This window comes from Geotrypetes seraphini, chromosome 3 (assembly GCF_902459505.1).
Source record: "Geotrypetes seraphini chromosome 3, aGeoSer1.1, whole genome shotgun sequence".
Classification (NCBI taxonomy): domain Eukaryota; kingdom Metazoa; phylum Chordata; class Amphibia; order Gymnophiona; family Dermophiidae; genus Geotrypetes; species Geotrypetes seraphini.
Genome location: NC_047086.1, coordinates 125797011 through 125818180, shown reverse-complemented (window position 1 = coordinate 125818180; position 21170 = coordinate 125797011). Strand labels below are relative to the sequence as shown.

General features: G+C 46.2%; 1 protein-coding gene across 3 annotated transcripts in view; it reads right to left on the bottom strand.

The window, feature by feature from the left end:
* Nucleotides 1–21170, bottom strand: part of KIF13B (kinesin family member 13B) — a 485412-nt gene that overhangs the window by 74370 nt on the left and 389872 nt on the right. For 2 of the 3 annotated variants that reach the window (XM_033935468.1, XM_033935467.1), the window contains exon 38: nucleotides 8440–8502. In XM_033935468.1, coding sequence (XP_033791359.1) covers nucleotides 8440–8502 — 63 coding nt within the window. Of the gene's footprint in view, nucleotides 1–8274; nucleotides 8340–8439; nucleotides 8503–21170 lie in introns of those variants that run through there. The other variant, XM_033935469.1, reaches the window with a different exon arrangement.

Genomic DNA, 21170 nt, shown 5'->3' with positions numbered 1-21170 from the left:
AGTCGCGGGCATTGGGAGTTTTGGTTGTTGCAAGCTCCCCTTTCCCCCTACATGCCAGCGATTGTTGGTTTTTTTTTTGTTTTTTTTCGGCAGAGAGAGGGCGGGAGTGGCTGCCGTGGTGATCTGGCCGACTCCCTTGCTGGAGTTATTTTTCAGTTTAAAGGTGCCGCAGTGGCTCCTCTAACGATCCCCGCCTGCATTAGAAGTCTTCTCTGAAGCAGGTGCGGCTCGTGACAGGAGCCGCAGCGGCACCTTTAAACTGAAAAATAACTCCGGCAAGGGAGCCGGCCAACTGGCAGTTCAAGTCGGAGCTTCGGTCTGGCCTGCTCCCTGCTCACCTTGCCGTATTGTATTTTTTAGTTGAAAGACGCGGCGGCGGCTCCTCTCACGATCCCCGCCTGCGTTGGACGCAGGCGGGGATCGTGAGAGGAGCCACCGCCGAGTCTTTCAACTAAAAAATACAATACGGCAAGGCGAGAAGGGAGCAGGCCAGACCGAAAAACAGGACGAAAAACAGAACCCTAAGCGCGCATGCACACTCTTACCTGCGGGTCCCTATAGCTCACGGAAAACCGGCGCACGCAGTGGGAGTGCGCATGCGCAGCTTAGGGTTTTATTATATTATATATATCTCATTCTATCTATCTATATTTATCTATATATCTCTATCTATCTATCTATATAAAGTGATGCACATTGGGATGAATAGTCTGGGTATCATTGTACACTAAGCTGAAATCTTTTGCCCAGAGTTCAGTTGTGGCAAAAAACCCAATTAGAATACTAGGAATTGGATGGTAAATAAGACCAAGATTAGTATAATGTCTCTGTATTGCTCCATGGTGTGTCTTCACCTTGAGTATTAGGCATAGGTTGCTGTATCTCAAAAAAGATATCGTAGAATTAGAAAAGGTTCAAAGAAGAGAAACCAAAATGTTAAGGGGATGGAGAACCTCTCATATGACTTAGAGATGCTTACAAGAGGTGTGCAAGTAAAACTGTAGAGTGATAAAAATAGTTGAAGCTGTGCTGAGCACGTACCGTATTTTCACATAGATAACGCGCACCCGTGTAAAACGCGCACACGGGTATAGCGCACAAAAAACACACATTTATGTACAGAAATTTTTATATACCGCGCACACCCATATACCGCGCATGCTGCCCGACTCTCCCGTCGCCGCCTGACTCTCCTTTCGCCCGCCCCGACTCTCCTCTGGCCACCCCGACTCTCCTTTCGCCCGCCCGACTCTCCTCTCCCCCTTCACCCCCCCAGGACCGCTCGCACCCCCACCCCGAAGGACCGCTCGCACGCACTCCCACCCGCACCCGCACCCTGAAGGACCGCTCGCACCCCCACAGCCTCCTGACCCCCCCATCATGTAGAAGTCCTGCTGCTTCCTCTTAGCGGTCCCGACTCCCCGACACGATCGGGGCAAGAGGGAGCTCAAGCCCTCTTGCCCCAGCCAACCGCGGCACCCCCGACACGATCGGGGCAAGAGGGAGCTCAAGCCCTCTTGCCCCAGCCAACCGCGGCACCCCCGACACGATCGGGGCAAGAGGGAGCTCAAGCCCTCTTGCCCCCCCGACTCCCCAACTCCCCGACAATATCGGGCCAGGAGGGAGCCCAAGTCCTCCTGGCTCTTGCGAACCCCCCCCCCCGCTAGTTGTTCGGGCCAGAAGGGAGCCCAAACCCTCCTGGCCACGGCGACCCCCTAACCCCACCCGGCACTACATTACGGGCAGGAGGGATCCCAGGCCCTCCTGCCCTCGACGCAAACCCCCCTCCCTCCAACGACCGCCCCCCCCCAAGAACCTCCGACCGCCCCACCAGCCGACCCGCGACCCCCCTGGCCGACCCCCACGACACCCCCACCCCCCTTCCCCGTACCTTTGCTAGTTGGCCGGACAGACGGGAGCCAAACCCGCCTGTCCGGCAGGCAGCCAACGACGGAATGAGGCCGGATTGGCCCATCCGTCCCAAAGCTCCGCCTACTGGTGGGGCCTAAGGCGCGTGGGCCAATCAGAATAGGCCCTGGAGCCTTAGGTCCCACCTGAGGGCGTGGCCTGAGGCACATGGGCCCAACCCGACCATGTGCCTCAGGCCGCGCCCCCAGGTGGGACCTAAGGCTCCAGGGCCTATTCTGATTGGCCCACGCGCCTTAGGCCCCACCAGTAGGCGGAGCTTTGGGACGGATGGGCCAATCCGGCCTCATTCCGTCGTTGGCTGCCTGCCGGACAGGCGGGTTTGGCTCCCGTCTGTCTGGCCAACTAGCAAAGGTACGGGGAAGGGGGGTGGGGGTGTCGTGGGGGTCGGCCAGGGGGGTTGCGGGTCGGCTGGTGGGGCGGTCGGAGGTTCTTGGGGGGGGCGGTCGTTGGAGGGAGGGAGGGGGGTTTGTGTCGAGGGCAGGAGGGCCTGGGATCCCTCCTGCCCGTAATGTAGTGCGGGGTGGGGGTAGGGGGTCGCCGTGGCCAGGAGGGTTTGGGCTCCCTCCTGGCCCGATATTGTCGGGGAGTCGGCCGGGCAAGAGGGCTTGGGCTCCCTCTTGCTCCGATCGCGGGTGCGGGTGGGAGCGCGTGCGAGCGGTCGTTCGGGGTGGGGGTGCGAGCGGTCCTGCTGGGGGGGGGGTGAATCGGGCGTCGGGCGGGGTGGGGGTAGGGGGTCGCCGTGGCCAGGAGGGTTTGGGCTCCCTTCTGGCCCGATATTGTCGGGAAGTCGGCGGTCCTTCGGGGTGGGGGTGCGAGTGGTCCTTCCGGGGGGGGGGATTTATCGGACGTCGGGGAGTCGGCCGGGCAAGAGGGCTTGGGCTCCCTCTTGCTCCGATCGTGGATGCGGGTGCGGGTGGGAGCGCGTGCGAGCGGTCGTTCGGGGTGGGGGTGCGAGCGGTCCTGCTGGGGGGGTGAATCGGGCGTCGGGCGGGGTGGGAACTATGTTTAAAAACTTTTGTATACCGCGCTCACGCATATAACGCGCGAGGGGTATGCGCGGTAGGTAAAAACGCGTATAACGCGCGCGTTATATGCGTGAAAATACGGTACATTGAGAGGAGGGCATGCCTGCAGGAAAGTGTGCATGACAATTATCAGGTGACTGCTAAAAGTCATTTGATTGGCTGATGGCTCAAGTAGTAGATTCAAAGAGGAAGTTTAGCTGAGAAAGTGTGGAAAGTGTTGGTGAGTGAAATTCAGACTTTTTTCACCCCCCCCCAAACAAAAAAACAAAAACAAAGTGCGTGTGGATGCTGAGAAATACTGATTCTTGAATAAAACAAACATTCTCCTTGGACAGGAATGGAGAATGATTTGTGAAAATATATTTTACTTCAGTGAACTTGCCAAAGTTTAGTGAAAGCCTTATCAGTGAGGAATAAATATATAATCCTCATCTATTGAAATCTGATGACTGAGCTGTTTCCTTCTGGCTTTAAGCCTGACTGTTGAAATTTTTGAAGCTGTGGGCTAGGGAGATGCGAGTATGTGTGTGTGTGGGTGGGGGGAGGAGAGAGAAAAAGAATGTTGGACCAAGAGGTGGAGGAGAAAGAGTAAATGTGGGACCCAGCCTCAACTTATACACAGGTCATAGCATTTTTGATCCTAAACTGCTCTTGACTTATGCATGTGATTGACAAACAAATATATACCATATATAATTTGGAAATGAAGAATTTAGATCTTATACATTTTTTCTGTAGTCTACTTGGCCTAGTTTCCTTGAGAAATTTGTTGTTTCTGCTTTCCTTATCTTTTCTTCATTCTTTTCCTTCCATTCAGCAGTCTGCCCCCTATATCCACTGTCTGCCCTCGTTCTTTGTCCCTACCCTCTGCCTCTTCCATCTAGTTTGTGCCCCCTCTCCTTTTTACATGATTCATTCCAGCTTATAAGTGGGGCCCCTCTGTCCATTTTTCTCTCTGTCTCCTCCCCCCTCCTCTCATACTCTTGCATGTCTCTCCTTTCCTTCCTTCCTCACTCACCTCATCTTATCCCATGGTATGACATCCCATGGTATGACATCCTTCCCTTTCATCTCTTCCTCCCTTCCTCTTCCCCAATGGTTTGGCACCTCTCTCCTTTTCTCTCCCATCAAAGTTTTCAGGAATTGTGACATAGCATAAGAGATGTCATAAGAGTTAGATAAGAATTACCAAAGAGTTGTCGAGATCTTAAGGTGATAAAAGTTGGATAATTAGAAGTATATTAAAATTTGTAGGGAAATTAGAAGCATATTAGAGTACATTAAGGGTATAGAGTGGGTAGGTGAGGTTTGGGTAGGAACTGGTCGTGTTAAATAGGTTTTATATATTTTTTTGAAGAGTAGGGTTTTAGTATCTTTCTTGAAGACTTTGTAGTCTGTGGTCGATGACAACAGAATGATTTGTCTGTCTAGTTTAGCTGCTTTGGTGGCTATTAGGTTGTCATATGGTTTTTTTCGTTTTACATTTTTGGATGGTGGGTGTGTGAATAGTGAGTGGGTTCTCCTGTGCCTGGTTGAGGAGGATTGAGTTAGTCGGCTATTCCAGTAGGTTGGGCTTTCTCCATTAATAGCCTTGAATAGTAGGCAGTAGAATTTGAAGTGTACTCTTGCTTGTATTGGGAGCCAGTGTGAGTCAATACAAGCAAGAGTACACTTCAAATTCTACTGCCTACTATTCAAGGCTATAATGGAGAAAGCCCAACCTACTAGAACAGCCGACTAACTCAATCCTCCTCAACCAGGCACAGGAGATCCAGGCCGCTAGCAGTACTGAGATGAACTTGCCGACTCTGGCAGAACTGGAAGCTTTCCCTCTGCTTCAACTTCCTGTTCCCACAGAGGCAGGATGTTGCAGTAGAGGAAAAGCTTCCAGGGCTGCCAGAGGCAGCATATTCATGCTGCCGGCATCCTGAAGCTTGCATGCTGCAACATGAAGCAACCGGACTATGGACTGGAGAACCCCTGATGATATTCACCCAGGGCAGACTGCCCCCTCATTACTATAGTAGTAATGCATCTGCAGTCACAAGGGCCCAAAAATATCGGGGGTGCTTGGGCACCCACAGAACTGGCGTCAATCACATCCCATCAGTTCTAAAAAAAACTTTACTGGCTTCTAGTACAATACAAGGCTAAATTAAAAAACTCTCCAATTTTCAAGGCTCCTAAAGGAAATGGGCCAGATTACTTGAAATACATAATCTCCCTTTATATGTTTCCAAGGTCCCCACAAGGAGTATCCTTAGCCACATCCTCTCTTAAGGGAATCACACAATGACACCTGCGGGTGAACTTTCTCAGAGTAGTCACACACATCAGAATGCGCTCCCAGACAAGCTTTATATAACAAGACTATTTCTACTTCAGGAAGTAGTTATAAGTCTGGCTCTTCTCCCAAGCCTTTAATGGAAGAGGCAACTAACTGGTCAGTCACACAAGGACTAACACTGGCTGCACATATTGCAGCAGGATTTATTCATTGCATGTACTCTAACTGATATCAGCTGCATGCAGCTTTTCCTTAAATTAGTCACCCTTAACTATCTAAATTCCTGTTACTCTATCTTATCTATTTGTTCTTTCTCCACTTGTCTTTGCAGCTTATTAAGATGTTGTAATGTGTATTGTGTTGACATTGCAAGCAGCATACTATACTATAATTTATGCTGTTATTTATTATATTGTTATAATTGTTTATTAAGATGTCCATGTTATACTTTCTGTACATTACTTTAGGCAAATTTCTCCAAAAAAGTAGAAAAATAAATTCTAATAAATAAGAGGGTTTTTACATCTACCCCTCCCCCCCAAAGAATCCCCCGATGAAAAAGGTTGAGAGTCCTACCTAGTGTGTTCTGGTAACAATTATGCAACAAACTGAATAGAGTAGTTATTCAAAGACTTTTTAGTGTTTTTAATTATGATATTCATATAAATTTAATAAGTCAGAGATTGCTATAAAAACCATAGCTATGACCACTGTGAAAGTATGCTATGTTAAGTACGATTGATTCATGTTTTAAGTCCTAGCAACTTGATGAATTACAGATCTAAAAAGAAAGTGGTTTTGTGCTAGTTCGGTAAAGTCCTCCAGCGTCATTCCTCATGGTTGTTTTCAACATGTCCAGCCATCTGATAGCAGGTCATCTTAGTCTGATTCCTTCGATCTTTCCAAACATGATGTCGTTCTCCAATGATCTTTCTCTTCTGACGGTGTGACCAAAATAAGACAGTCGTATTCATTATCTGGGCTTTGAGTGACATAGCTGGTTTGATCTCTCCCAGAATCGATTTGTTAGTTCTTCTGGCAGTCCACAGTATGCATAAAATCCTTCTCCAGAATCAAAGCTCAAATGAGTCAATCTTCTTTCTGTCTTGTTTCCGTAGTGCCCAGCTTTCACATCTGTAGTTGACCACTGAGAAAATTAGTGCGTGGACAAGTCTGATCTTCGTTTCAAGTTTTCTTTCCTTGCCTTTGAGTAATTTATCAAGAGCCTTCATTGAAGAGCGACCAAATGCTATTCTGCGGAGTATTTTTTCCCTGCTAGTTGCTCCTTTACGAAAGAGCCCAGGAAATGAAAATCCTTTACAACGTCTATTCTATCACCTTCAAGCTCAAACTCTTCATCATTTTCTATGATCATGATCTTTGTCTTATGTTCAGTTATAATTCCAAGTTATGACATTTGGCTTTGACTTTTCTCTTTGCTGCTGGTGATGAGCGTTGTATCATCTGCATAGCACAGGCTGTTTATATTTTGGCCACCAACTTTGAAACCAACACTCACTTCCAAATTTGCTTTTCTGAAGATGACTTTATGAATTATAGTTTTCAGATCCTTTCCTTCCAGATAGATTTGTTAGGACATCAGGCTGCCAGATGGTATAAATTAATATCAGAGTTCTCAAATATAAAACCCCCAAAAATGGTCTTCGTGACATTTGGAGCATCGAGATAAAGCAGTATATTTCTGCATCTCAATGGCCAGTATTTGGACTTGGAGTTTGAAATGTACAGCATCAGCATCTACGAGACAGACATGGTTTGTTCTATTACATAGATCTTTTTGGGCCCCCGTTAGATTGCACAAGTTAGATAGTTCTAAATCTAATAGATGCTGGCACTGTCATTTAGACATTGGGACACTGGATCATCTGATGTTCTATTGTCCTTTGATACTTAGCTTTTGGAGGTCAATATGGGGTAGAATTAATAACATTTTGGAATCATCAATTTCTCTAATGTATGAGGCAGTCATTTGTGGTACAATATTACATGTTAAGCTCCCTTTAGATCAATATAAAGGTTGTCTTTTCCTTATAATGACTGGGATAACCATCCAAATGATCACTCAAAATTGGAAGAATTGTGATCGTTTAAATTTTTTGTTCTGGTAGGCAAGTCTTTGCTCTAGTTATAGACTTGAAAGAATAAATGCTGAGAATATGGGGCCCATTGGCATTTTGGGTTACCTCATTATAATTGATAATAATTGAGTGTTGAATATGAGTCAGGTTTTGTTTATTGTAGTACATATCCAGGGAAGAAGGGTGGGAGGGGGTTATTTATGTCAAATTGATTTTTGAATATTTATACTTGGGGGGAGGAAGATATCATTACTTAAAATAGGGTAAGGTTTTTATTGTAATATTTGTTTTTGTGTTTTATTGAATGATTATTGGATGGGTGGATGGGGGAAATTGGTTGATTAGGAACATATGAAAGTTAAATGTGCTTTTATTGTACCATTTTACGTTGAATTTGTTGTATTGCACTGTTGAAGTTTTAAAATCAATAAAGAATTTAATAAAAAAAAAAAAAAAAGATGACTTCGCCGTAAAGGTTGAATAGATGAGGTGACAAGATACATCCTTGCCTGATACCACGTTTTATTTGAAATCAAAACATTTTGCCATATTCAGTTCTCACTGTAGCTTCTTTATTTTCATAAGGGCTCTTTATCAGCTGAGTTGTGTGTTTGGGTAAGCCCATTTGTTCTAGAGTTCTCCATACTTTATCATGATCCAGTCAAAAGCTTTACTGTAGTCGAAGCAAAAGTATAGGGGGGCTTTTGGTATTCTTTGCTCTTCTCCAATATCCATCTAAATTGGCAATGATGTCTTATTCCTCGACCTTTTCTGAAACCAGTCTGAACTTCGGGTAGTTCTTGCTGAACATATGATTGTAGCCTTTGTTGTATTATTTTCAGCAATATTTTGCTGGCATTTGGAATTAATGCAATCGTTCTGTAGTTGTTAAGTCCCTGGTGTCACCTTTTTTTGGTGTAGGTATGAACTGTGATCTTCTCTAATTGGTTGGCCGTGTGTGAAAGTATAACATCAAATCATAGGAATCACGAGCAAGTGCTATGAAGAGTAGAAGCAAGAAATGAATTGTAATGCCTCTTTGCTCAGAGTGCTGCATGTATAAACCATATTGAATTTATGTTAATGCATGTGGGCTTACCTTATTTATCTTTAAGGCACTCTCATCTATGCTAGCAGGGTGCATCACAACTCGGGGAACAGGCTGCACACAAACAGAAAATTGTCCAGTTAAAAATGACACATGTGTAATAAAAATTAAAAAATAAACTTAAAAAAATATGCAGGAAAAACCATGTTTTGGGGCTATACAAGCCAACAGCTGATTTGTTAGTTTCATGAATTATAATATAATCACTAACTTGTGTGACAAGATGGATTGCTTTACACATAAACCTATCACATCATTTCTTCCTCTGGCCTGTTTTCAGTATGCAAAATCAGCTCATTTTAGTGTCCAAGGCATCAAATAATGCTCTATTTTAGTACAAACATTTCATATCATTATGTAAGGTTTCTTTCTAATCAAAATGTTCAAACTCCTCCTCATAAGACCTTTGCTTTAATGGCTGCAAAGAGATGCATGATATAAGCTTGAACTTTCTCATCTGGCACAATGACTTGACAAGAGAGAAATAAAGAAATTATTTCATTTTGCTCAGAAGTATTTTCTTGCAATTGCAAAACCTGTGGTATTCCCTAATTTTATGTTCAATTTTTTTTTAATTAAACAGAAAACACAGATGACATAGCTCAAACCAGGAACTCACAATGACATTACATAAAACTAAAAGTCATATCAAGATCAACACAATGAAATACTTATTTTCTCATTTTCAAATAACCCTACCCACTGCTCTTCTGCGCTCCAGCCCATGTATAAAGTATTGCATATAGATAGACTTATTATTTACCATCTAAGAAAAGAAATCCACAGCAACAAAATGCTGAGTTGCCAGACTTAGAAACTGATAGGTTAGAAGTTTCAAATATATTAGAAACGTCATTGTCTGAACAATGCTCTTCTGTTACATTGATAGTGACTGACACTATTTTCTAATAGAAAATGGCTCCTAAAGGTTTTATTTTTAGACATAGGAAAATTATTTCAGTCCTTTAAAGTGTCTATGTTTCCTGATGTGGTTAAGGAGAAGAGGAGAAAACAGTTCTTGTTGTTCTAGACTCGGGAGTGATACTGGAGGACTGGAGAAAGGCAGAGGTAGTCACTAGTCACAAAAGTGGAAGCATGGAAGAAGTGGGGAACTAGAAGCTGATAAGTCTGACTTCTGTGGTAACTAAAAATGGAAATGCTTTTAAAATAGAGAATAGTGACGTTTCTGGAATCCAGTGGATTACAGGATCCGAGGCAACATGGATTTGCTAGAGGCAGGTCTTGATCAATTTCTTTGACTGGGTGACCAGAGAATTGGATAGAGGGAGAATACCAGATGTGATGTATTTAGATTTTAGCAACATTTTTGACAGTATTCCACGCAAGTGTCTAATAAATACACTGAGTGCCCTCAGGATGGGCCCCAAAGTGATAGACTGGGTCAGGAACTGGTTGAGTGGAAGGCAACAGAGAGTAGTTGTCAACAGAGATTGCTCTAAGGAAAGGAATGTTACCAGTGGATAAGGCGGCACTGGAAACATAGTTAATAGCACAGAAAAATAAAGTCACCAGACAGCAAAGGTAGGGAAAATGATTTTATTTTCAATATAGTGATTGAAATGTGTCAGTTTTGAGAATTTATATCTGCTGTGTTTATTGTGTGTATATGAAAAATGAATGAAAAAAATTGCATTACAATTAGTAAAGGGGGTGGGATTTGGGGCACAGCTTGAGTGGACCTAGGGCAGAGCTTGGGAGGTCTGTGGTTAGGGTACACAGCTATTTGTTCGACTTAGGGGGTACTTAGCTTGAAGTAATTGGGCACTGGCGCCTCTCCGGCCCTCTTCCCTGCTGGCACCCCCTATTGGCAACTCAGGGCCCATTCTGGAGGGCCTCTGCGCATCCAAGGACATCAACATGATGATGCCACACGTCCGTGCACTTCCAGGTGCCTCAAGCTGTGGCCATTACCTTTAGTGTGCCCCGGCTTGAGAAAATTTGAGAGAGACTGCTCTAGGTGAAAAGAATCTAACATTAAGATACTACGAAGGCAATTTTGTAACGGGTCTAAGACAATTAAATGCGACCCCTTTCAGTGTGGCTGTTTCAGCACAGCCGTTTCAGCACTGGCAAACACCTCACTAAAGCTGCTGTTCCACCTGACAAATACCGTGGTGAAAGAGAGGTCATATCAAAGAAGGCTTGCCTCCCATCTAATGCTTAAGTTCCAACTGGACAGGTGAAAGAAGGCTTCTGAGGCAGGTCCCATTGTCCCGTCCCCCCATTTTATGCCCAATTGGACTGGTGAAAGGGGGGGGGGATATTGCCCCCCCTCACCATCCTATGACTGGTGATTCAGGCACAATTGCTTTAAGGTTTGAAAGAGGGGGTGGTCAATTCCCCCTCCATTGGTGCTTCAATAAAGATATTTGAAGGTTCCCACTGCAGCTGGAAGTGCTCCCCCCCACTGGTACTTCAATAACGTTATCTGAGACAGCATGGGGACAGAATCTGTCAGACTCCTCAGTTCTTCAGGTGACCTGGGTGGGGGTCGAATAAGCGAGGTGGGGCCATCTTGGGACATCATCTGTCAGACTCCTTGTGAGTCGCCCGTTCAGGTGAGCCGGGTGGGGACCAACTCAGCATGCTGAAATGGCCTGCTCTTAAAGGGCTGTAATGAAATGGCTGCAATTAAACGGCCCACATTGAACCGGCTGCATTGAAACAGCCATTCTGTTCTGTAAAAAGGTGCTCACATTTATGTGCCACTTCAGCATATAATTGTACAGAATATTGTCACTTTCATGAGCAAGAGTACATTTACGTGCCTTATCCAATCAGGAGCTGCGTGTCAAAGCAGAAGGATGGGGATGAGCCACCTGCTTTCTGGTATCCCAGTAAAGGAACAAATCGTCATGCTGGCATCCAAAAGTGGAACAGACTGTTGTACTGGAATCTGAGTGGGAGAAACAGGCAAAGCCCCTTTTACTCCTGGGTTTGTTGTTTTTTTTACAGTCAGATATCTCAGAGCCCCAAAATCTGGTGAAAAACAGGCACCAGTGGCCGGAACCGCTCTGTGCGTCTCAGATCTCACAGGACTAGCGGACTGAGGAGACTTTTACCCAAAATTGCGCTTGCGTTTTGCAAAAATGCCATCCGCGCCCAGTTTAGGCACCCCGGATGCAGTAATCATGACTCTGGTGGTTGAATTAAAGGACATTAGGGCCTCTCAGGAGGAGGGGAGCATGGGATCTGCTCACATCTCACCCCTCCTCATGGCCCGCAGGGCACGGGATTAACGGCTACAAATCCAGCTGCCAGCCGCCACATCTAAGGCATGAATCCACGCTATCCTGTCCTGAGGTGGCCATCTGTGAAGTTTGGAGCAAAAACGAAGCTTCTAAGACCAAAAATTATACTTTTAAGAAAATCCAAGATGGCCACCGCAGGTGCCGATTGTGACAGAAAAACGGTTGTAAAAACGCAAGAAAATGCTAAAAACGGCGTTTTTAGGATTTTACAGATGGGGGGATCAGGACATGCAGGGAAACCCCCCAAATCGATAAAGTCTGTGACTCAGACACCACAGGCATGTGCTTCAATGCATTTCAATGTCAGTAAGCAATACACAGTACAGGCATAGGGAGATCATTACCTCAGGAGCTGATTAAACTGGATATTTAAGATCTTCTGACCGCCTCAACTTCCCTGTCACCTCAGATCACGACCACCAGGACCCCTCAGGGAAGACACGCGGTGCGGTTCCGATCCCAGCATACTTCCTCGGAACCGCAGCAGCCTGCACGCTACCCCTTTGCGGACGAACCAGGGGAGCGATGGCTCTCGAACCTGGAGACCCAATTCAATCTGCGGGCTGTCCAGAGGGCTTACTGCAGTTTCAGGCTTACAGAGCACCCTTCAGAAGCAGACAAACTTTAAAATGTCTGCGATCTCCCGCCGAAGGATCACTCGCACAGAGTTGTTCCGCAGCACGAGGGCAAACCCACGGTACCGAAGAAAATAAAGACTAGGAATTGAGAAATAAATCTTGAGCAGAAGAAAACTAGAAGTTCTCAGCAAGGCTGCAGAATCAAACTGAACTTCAAGGAAGTGGCTGCACAGGTGACATCGCAGAGGGGGTTGGTGTTATTTTTAAGTTCTGCAGCCAAGGCTGGAATGAATGCATTACCCAATAGTTCAGGCTCCAGAGGGATTGTACAAGAATAAGCCACCAGCTTTATGTCTAAAATATACCCATTATTTGTTATGCTAGCATTCTATAAAGGAAAGAAAGTGCCTGTTTTCCTATAAAGGATAGGCTCAAAATTGGAACCCCTTAAAGAATTACTCTATGGGGGTAATTCTATAAGGGAAAGCCTAGTTTCAAGTAGCAAGAATGCACATGAATGCCAGTATCTAATAATTTACGTGTGCATGTGAACACACATGCACATAAATGAATAGCTTCCAGCTAAGTGGTGTTCTATAAGTATGTATGTACCTAGATGTGATAACACATCCTTACAGGACATTCACATGGGTGGAATGTGGGCACAGCATAGGGGGATACATACTTGCATGCATAGATCATAAAATCTTATATCTATGTGCAATCTTTTGCAATCTAGGCCTGAGCATTCACACCAGCTCTTTGGTTAAAAGTGCTTGTGCCTTAAATATAGGCAAGTGATGGGGTGTATGAACCATTCCCTCTAGTGGACACTTCCTTGTAAGGTCACTTGAAGAAAAAGAAAAAGAAAATGGGCAGGGCAAGAGAGAGGAAAAGAGAGCCCCAGGAGAAGCATGCTGGGCAGGGGCTTGGAAGGAAGTTTAATTGATTCCTTTTCTCATTACTACAGGACTGAGAGCTGAAGGTAAGCCCAAGTTGGGAGCTATGAACTGTTACTCTGACAGCCAACTCAGACTTCTTGCAACTAAACTAATGCTGTTTCTCTGAGATGAGGGATGGGTCCCTGGTAACCTATCAAGCCAGTTTATATTACAAGGCAGACCAGTCTGAGGCTTATTTCTGAAAATTCAACATTTGTGTGAATTAAACCTGTTGTAGAACTAGGTTTCTGAATGTTTTTTGCTTTATGAACCGAGGCACCCAGGAACAGTGTCTGAAATAAAGCCTTCTTTACTTTGAATTGTTTTGAGTTGTTTCTTTGAGTGAAACTGATTACAAGGCACTTCTTTAGTCACTTATGCTACTATTCTGTAAAGAAAATAGGTGCCTTCTTTTCTTTATAGAATGGTGGCATGTTAAAACAAACTTGTCACTTTTTTCATCCTACCGATTTGGTCAAATTTATCTAGACATTAACAACTCCACCCAGAGTATGGCAATTCATTTTGTTGCATTTAAGGAAGTTAAAAAGTAAGGCTGAACAACGGACTTCCTACAAAAGCCAGGTGAAAGATTTATTGCATAAATCCACAAAAACAAACACACTTCCCCCTCCCCATTCGCGGTTTCGGCAATCGCGATTTCACATATTCGCAATTTTTTGGGAAGGGGAAAAAAAAAGAAAACCCCCCTACAGTTTAGCCTTCCCCCCGGCGTCCCGGCCTTACCTGGTGGTCTAGCGGGCTTTTGGGGCAGGAGTGATCTTCCTACACTCCTGCCCCGTGTAGATCGCCAATAGGAAATGGCTGTGGGGAGTTCCCGTCGTAGTCTCGAGAGACTACGGGAATTCATGGCAGCTATTTCCTATTGGCGATCTGCACGGGGCAGAAGCGTAGGAAGGTCGCTCCTGCCCCGAAAGCTCGCTAGACCAACAAGTAAGGCCGGGATGCCGGGGGGAAGGCAGGAGGGAGGCGGGGTGGGTCAGAGCCGGACCAGAAGATATTCGCGATATTTCACCATTTGCGGTCCGGCTCTGCCCCTATCCCCCATGAATCCAGAGGGAGAAGTGTATATACAAGAAACCTGACATGGCACTGTGTTTCAGTGAAAGATACACCTGCCTCAGGAGTCAAAACATTCTGTTGGGACTCATAGAAAACAATACAAACAGGGTTTTGTGGACAATGTCTATCCTAAATGGAGACTCCAAAATATGAACCACAAGCATCACAGGTATTATACCATTGTTCACCTTGTTTAATATCGCTTTGGGATACTTAGGGCTAGTGCTGCCCGATTCACGATTTGAATCGGTTCACCGATTCGAATCAAGTGAATCTATTCGTTTTTGTAAAAAAAATGGACTCACCGATTCGGCCCCGATTCTTCATTCTTTTTTTCACCACCGGCCGCCGGACTCGTTCCCATCTAATGTAAATTTCCGGTTTTGTGAAACTGGAAGTTACATTAGAAGAAATGAAAGGACGTGGGAGCGTCGAGGGGGGAGCGAGCAGACCTCATGCAGCGGACCTCAGAAACAAAGGGTAACTGGCAGGAGGGCTGAGAATCAGTGGCAGGGGGCTGAGAATCGGCAGGAGGGCTGAGGGCTGAGAATCGGCAGGGGGGCTGAGGGCTGAGAATCGGCAGGGGGGCTGGTGAGTCTTGGGGCTGGGGATGGAAGCTGAGAATCGAGCAGGGGGCTGGGGAAGCTGAGAATCGGACAGGGGGGCTGGGGAAAATTAGAATCAGGCTGGGGAAGCTGAGAATCGGGCTGCCCGATTCAAATTGATTTACCACGACAAAAAATCGGCCTCCCGATTCGTTGACTGACCCTCCCCCCCTCGCCCCTAAAGCAGGAGTGGCAGCGCTGCCTCTTGCTGGCCTGCCACTCCTGCTTTAGAGGGCGAGTGGAGAGGGTCAGTTGGAAAGTGGCTTCCCCGCATCAATTTACCTAATTTCAGCAGCCTGCCCTGCAGAAGATTGCGGTCTCTAGCGATCTTTGCAAGCTGCCATACGTCGTCCGAGTTATCTTCTCTCTGCCGCGGTCAACGCCCCTTTTCTGATGTCAGAGGAAGGGTGCGACCAAGGCAGAGAGAAGACAACTCTGATGATGTATGGCAGCTTGCAAAGATCGCTAGAGCCAGCGATCTTCTGCAGTGCAGGCTGCTGAAATTAGGTAAATTGAATACGCAGGCCTTCAGGGGGTGAAGATGTTCATGGGAGGGGGCCTTGGTGTAGAAGTACACGGAGGGAGGGAGGGAAGGAAGGGGATTCAAAGAAACGTGCATATGCCGGACTTTGGGGGGAAGAAATAAGGGGTCTAAAAACAGAGGAGAGGGAGAGAGATGGTGGACAATGGGATTTAGGGATGAAAGTTACAGAAAGGGAGAGATGCTGGATGAAAGGGTAGTTGAGAAAAGGTGGATCTGTAAATGGAGATGAAAAAAAGGAAAGATGCCAGACCTCCAGGGGAGAGAAGGGAAACGGAAGGGGAGGACAGAGATGGCAAATGGATGGTTAGCATGGAGAAAGAAGAAAGGAGATCCTGGCAAGCAAGCTATCAGAAGACAACCAGAGCCTGGGACCAACAAGATTTGAACAATGACCAGACAACAAAAGGTAGAAAAAATAATTTTATTTTCTGTTTTGTGATTACAATATGTCAGATTTGAAATGTGTATCCAGCCAGAGCTTTTGTTAGACCACAAACGTGAGCTAGGATTTAACAGAGAGGAAAAGTCTCTTTTGTTTGTTTATTTTGTTTATACCACAGCACCAGTGTGGTTAGGAGAAGGCAAAAGGGGTGAAGAGGCTATAAAATAAATCCACCAGGATGTTTGACAAAAACACCCAATTGGGCAGGAAAATCGAATTGAATCATCGATTCAGTAGGCTGAATCGAATCAAAATTTTTTTTCCCTAAATCAGGCAGCACTACTTATGGCTATATTCACTAAGCAAACCGATTGGTTTGTGACCCCTTAACGAGCAAATTTCCCTCTGGCCTGATTCACTTACCTCTCCTGCGATCCGCTTCGAATCCGTGCATGCAAATAAGGAGAAAGGCATGCAAATTGGACAGCAACCTGATTCACTACACAAAATTTCACATCGGATAGGGCTGGCCGATCAACGGAAGAAGTGACTGCTGGGGACCAGTCGTTCAGTGGTTTCCAACTAGAGAGCTGCACGGGAACGGGGACCCGCGGGTTCCCCCTTCGGGTCACGGGGATCCCATGGGGACGCCCCCTAGGGTCGCGGGGATCCCATGGGGACGCCTCCGAGGGTCGCGGGGCTCCTGCGGGGCTGCATGTACTCAGTCGCGCGGCTCTTCTTCTCCCTATCTTCTCTGCTTGCAGCACAGAGCCGAACGGAAGTCTTCTCGACGTCAGCGCTGACGTCGGGAAGACTTCCGTTTGGCTCTGTGCTGCAGGCAGTGCAGGTAAGGAGGAGGGTAGCCTCGCGGTTCGAGTGGCTACCAAGGGAGGGGGCGGTCCGCCCCGCCCCGCCACACCCCGCCCCGGTTGCAGCACAGCCGGCCAGGTCCCCTTACTTTTGTGGCACTTCCCCGACCGACCGACAACAGCCCTGGTCCGACAATCCTCACTGCCCTGTAGCCGCGAATCTAAATTATCTTCTTACAGCAGCTGTAATAAGGTAATTTAGATTCGCAGTTAAGGGCAGGGAGGTTTGTCGGACCGGGGCTGTTGTCGGTCGGTCGGGGAAGTGCCACAAAAGTAAGGGGACCTGGCCGGCTGTGCTGCACCCGGGGCGGTAGAGAAGGAGGGGGGAGAAGGACGCTGAAAGGCCATGGGGAAGACGGGAGGGGGGGAAGGACTCTGAAAGCACTTGAAGACAGAGGAGGGAGAAGGACGCTGAAAGCACATGGGGAATACAAAGGGGTGGAGAAGGACGCTGAAAGGCCATGGGAAGGGCAGGGGGGAAGGACTCTGAAAGCACTTGTGGAAGACAGAGGGGGAGAAGGATGCTGAAAGCACATGGGGAAGACAAAGGGGTGGAGAAGGACGCTGAAAGGACATGGGGAAGACGGGGGTGGGTGGGTGGAGAAGGACGCTGAAAGGCCATGGGGAAGACAAAGAGGGAGAAGGACGCTGAAAGGACATGGGGAGAAGGACACTGAAAGCACATGTGGAAGACAGAGGGGGGAGAAGGACGCTGACAGGACATGGGGAAGATGGGGGGAGAAGGACGCTGAAAGGAAATGGGGAAGAGAGAGTAGGGAGAAGACACTGGCAGGGAAGAAGGCAGATGCCAAACTATGGGGGGAGCGGAGAGAAGAAGATGGGTGCCAGACCAATTTGGAAGAGGGAAGAAAGGGAGAGGCACAGTAACAGAGCAAATGGAAGATGCAGAAGGAAGAGAGACAGTGGATGGAAGGAATTGAATGAGAACATGAGGAAAGCAGAAACCAGGCAACAAAGGTAGGAAAAGAATTATATTTCTTTTTTTTTATTTTGCTTCAGGATAAAGTAGTATATTAGTTGTGTTGATAAAAATTTATAAACATTAGAGGCTCTGGTAGAAACCCGTTTGCAAAGTATGTATTCTTCCCAATTAATATTTTCAAATTAATAAAGTCTTTTTGCTTATTTGTAAATGGGTTTCTACCAGAGCCTTTAATTCAGTATCATAATTAAATGAAATAACTATTTCTGAAGTTTATAGGGACGGGCGGGGACGGAGGGGATTCCTCGCGGGGACGGGTGGGGACGGAGGGGATTCCTCACGGGGACGGGTGGGATTCCTCACGGGGACGGGTGGGACTTTAGCGGGGACGGGTGGGATTTCTGTCCCCGCGCAACTCTCTATTTCCAACTACATATCCTGCTCTCTGCCCCAACTCAAGCACAAATCTCCTACCCCGAAGTCCTGCCACCCTGCATTGCCCTAATCTCCCCGAAGTCCTGCTGCCCTGCACTGCCCTTCCCCAGCAAGTTTAAAGCAGGTTAAAACCACGGGCTCAAAACTATTAAAAAAAAAAAAGATTGTGGATCCGATGGACCGAACATTGGGAGTAGGAGGGGTGCTCAGTCGCTCTTGTGGCTCACTAACCCCTCGGCTGGGCCTGACCTCCCCCCCCCGGACATCCAAGTTGGGAGCAGGAGGGGTGCTCGGTCCCCCTTGCTCCTAGGCCTCCCAACCCCAGCCCGGTCCTAGTCGACCCAGGCAGTCGGGCCCGGCCTACCCACCCCGGTACCTGTAAAATAGTTGGGAGCAGGAGGGGTGCCCGGTCCCTCCTGCTCCTTGGGCAAGGCTCCCCAACATCTTCGGGAGCAGGAGGGGTGCCCCGACCCTCCTCCTGCTCCTACGCACCTCCAAAATCTTCGGAAGCAAGAGGAAACTCCTCCTGCTCCTACTCTGCTGCCTGCCGCTGCCCAATAGCGGCCTTAGGCCCCGCCCCGGCGCATCATCTGATGCACAGGGAGAGGCCTAAGACATTGATTGGCTGAGGCGCCTCAGGCTCCTCCCTTTGGAGGGGCCAGGGCACCTCAGCCAATCAGGAACTTCCTTAGGGAGGAGTCTAAGGAAGTCCCTGATTGGCCAAATGGCAGGGCAGGCAGGAGAGATCGGGGCTTGGGAGGGATGTCAGGCAGATCTCTCTTGCCTGCTCCCGGATTCTCCTGCTCTCTGCCGCCGTTCTCCGCAATGCAGGCCTGCTTTAAAATCATGGCCTTGCACTGCAGGGAACGGTGGCAGAGAGCAGGAGAGTCCAGGAGCAGGCAAGAGAGATCTGGGTTGGGCTGAGCCCTGACAGCAGTGAATTAATACTAGAGTCTCTCCTAAAGAGCAATTTCTTGTCCTTACTTTACTAAAGCCTACACGAAGAGAAAGTGGCTGCTTCAATATCCTTAAGGCATGAATTGCATTTGACAGACATTATAACACACTGGTCTTAAATAAGGACAATGTGCACTATGAACATGTATTATACAAAAGGATTAGCTACATACCAAATATCAGTTATTTAAGATTCAATTAACTTGATTTAGCATAGAGGTCTTTGCAAGTGTGAACACATTGCATCAGTAAAGGGAAAAAAAATTATCATGTGAATAAAATGATAAAATTTCAGTATGCAATACAAATGAAAATCTGATTGGTGAATGAAAGCTCATCTGATCACTTAAGGTTCAATTTAGGAAAATTTTACATTAATGTAAATTTCTTTTATTGTGGTTTATTATTTAACAGCTTTGTTATCAAACCTGCATTAGAAGGTCAAAGACAACAATTTTGTCAGCTGCCCTCTCCTGTGTAACATTGCTGCAATTCTGGAATAACCAGACTGCAATAAATTATAAACATTAGACTACGGAAAGTCACAGAAGAGATCTTTCCAAGAGGTGACATGAAGACAGCAGAATACGTTTATCATTTAGGAAACACAGCCTGACATTTGACTAGAATAGGAAATTAGTGTTTATCCAGGAGCAATTTTGTAAGCCTAAGAGCAAATGCTCAACAGCAAATTCAGTGGTTTCCACGTTAGCACAATTCTCTCTTAGAACTATTGACACTGTCTCTTTTTGCTCCAAATTTTTCATATTCCTCCAGAGTTTCTTTTTATATTCTCTTAGCTCTAGTGTGTAACACATCACTGAAAAGAGAATTGTCTGTATTGAAGTTGTGAATGTTTACTAGGTAATGGAAACTAAGCTCTATTTACTAACATACATTCAATTTAAAGGACATTAACTCACGTTAAGTTAAATGTGTGGAGGTATTTCTTAAAGCATTTGCAGTGTATAAAGCCTTGTATATGTGGAAAAGAGCTTTTTAAAATTTGTATACCTATATATATGTGTAAAAGTAGGCACACAAAGTATGCACCTTCTTTTCAACAATCTGGATGTAGGCATTTCATGAGGAGTAGTTTGGCCAGAATAAAGGCTGGTTTATGGTGCTGCAAGAGGGATGGAGGGATATGATACAGATGTTTGCATATTAATATCTTTTAAGTATTTAAACTAATATTTTTTCAGAAATGGGGAAGCTGTAAACTATTGTATATACTTGAATATAAACTGACCTGAATATAAACCCAGGTAACCCTTTTTCTCCCCAAAAAGGAGGAAAAAAAAGGTTGATGAATATAAACCGGGGTGTGGGGTGTGTGTAATATTAAAGTGCTGTGCCTTGCCAAGCTCTGTACCCTGTTCCCCCTCCCTCGCTGCTCTGCACCCACCCCCTACCTCCCTGCCACATTCTGTACCCTATCCTTCTTCCTCCTGATGCCTTGCAGGCCTCTACCGGGCCTGCCATAAGACCTGAGATTTTACAAAGTTTAAATTGATTTCTGCCTGGAAGACACATCTGGGGAAGGAAATAATGATGGGGCAGGATGGACCATTGGTCTGACCAAGCAGCGGCATTTCTTATGTTCTTATTTGGTGGAGAAGGGATGGAGGAGAGGAAGGGAGAGATGCTACAGAGGTAGAAAGGGGTGAGAGGGAGATATCCTGCATATGGTGGAAGGGAGGGAAATATGCTTGGAGAAGAGAGAGGGAGAAATGTTGGACATAGGGTAGAGGGCAGGGACAGATGGTGCATGGGGGAGAAAGAAATGGTGCATATGATAATGGAGGGAAGTAGAAAAATAAAATCACCAGCCAACAAAGGTAGGAAAAGTGCTTTTACTTTCAATTTAGTAATTGAAATGTGTCAGTTTTCAGAATTTACATCTGCTGTCTATATTTTGCATTGTGCAAGAGGAAATGTATATCTGTTTCTCTGTTGTTGTTGAAATGCATGTAGTCTGGCATCTTAGGGTGTATATTTCATTTGTGTATATTAGGACTTTTAGTTTGTGGTCCTGTATTTGCATAGGGTTTATCTATGTTCTGCACATGTGCCCAAGGCTAGGTGTTCTGTAGGAATAAATGTCGTGAAG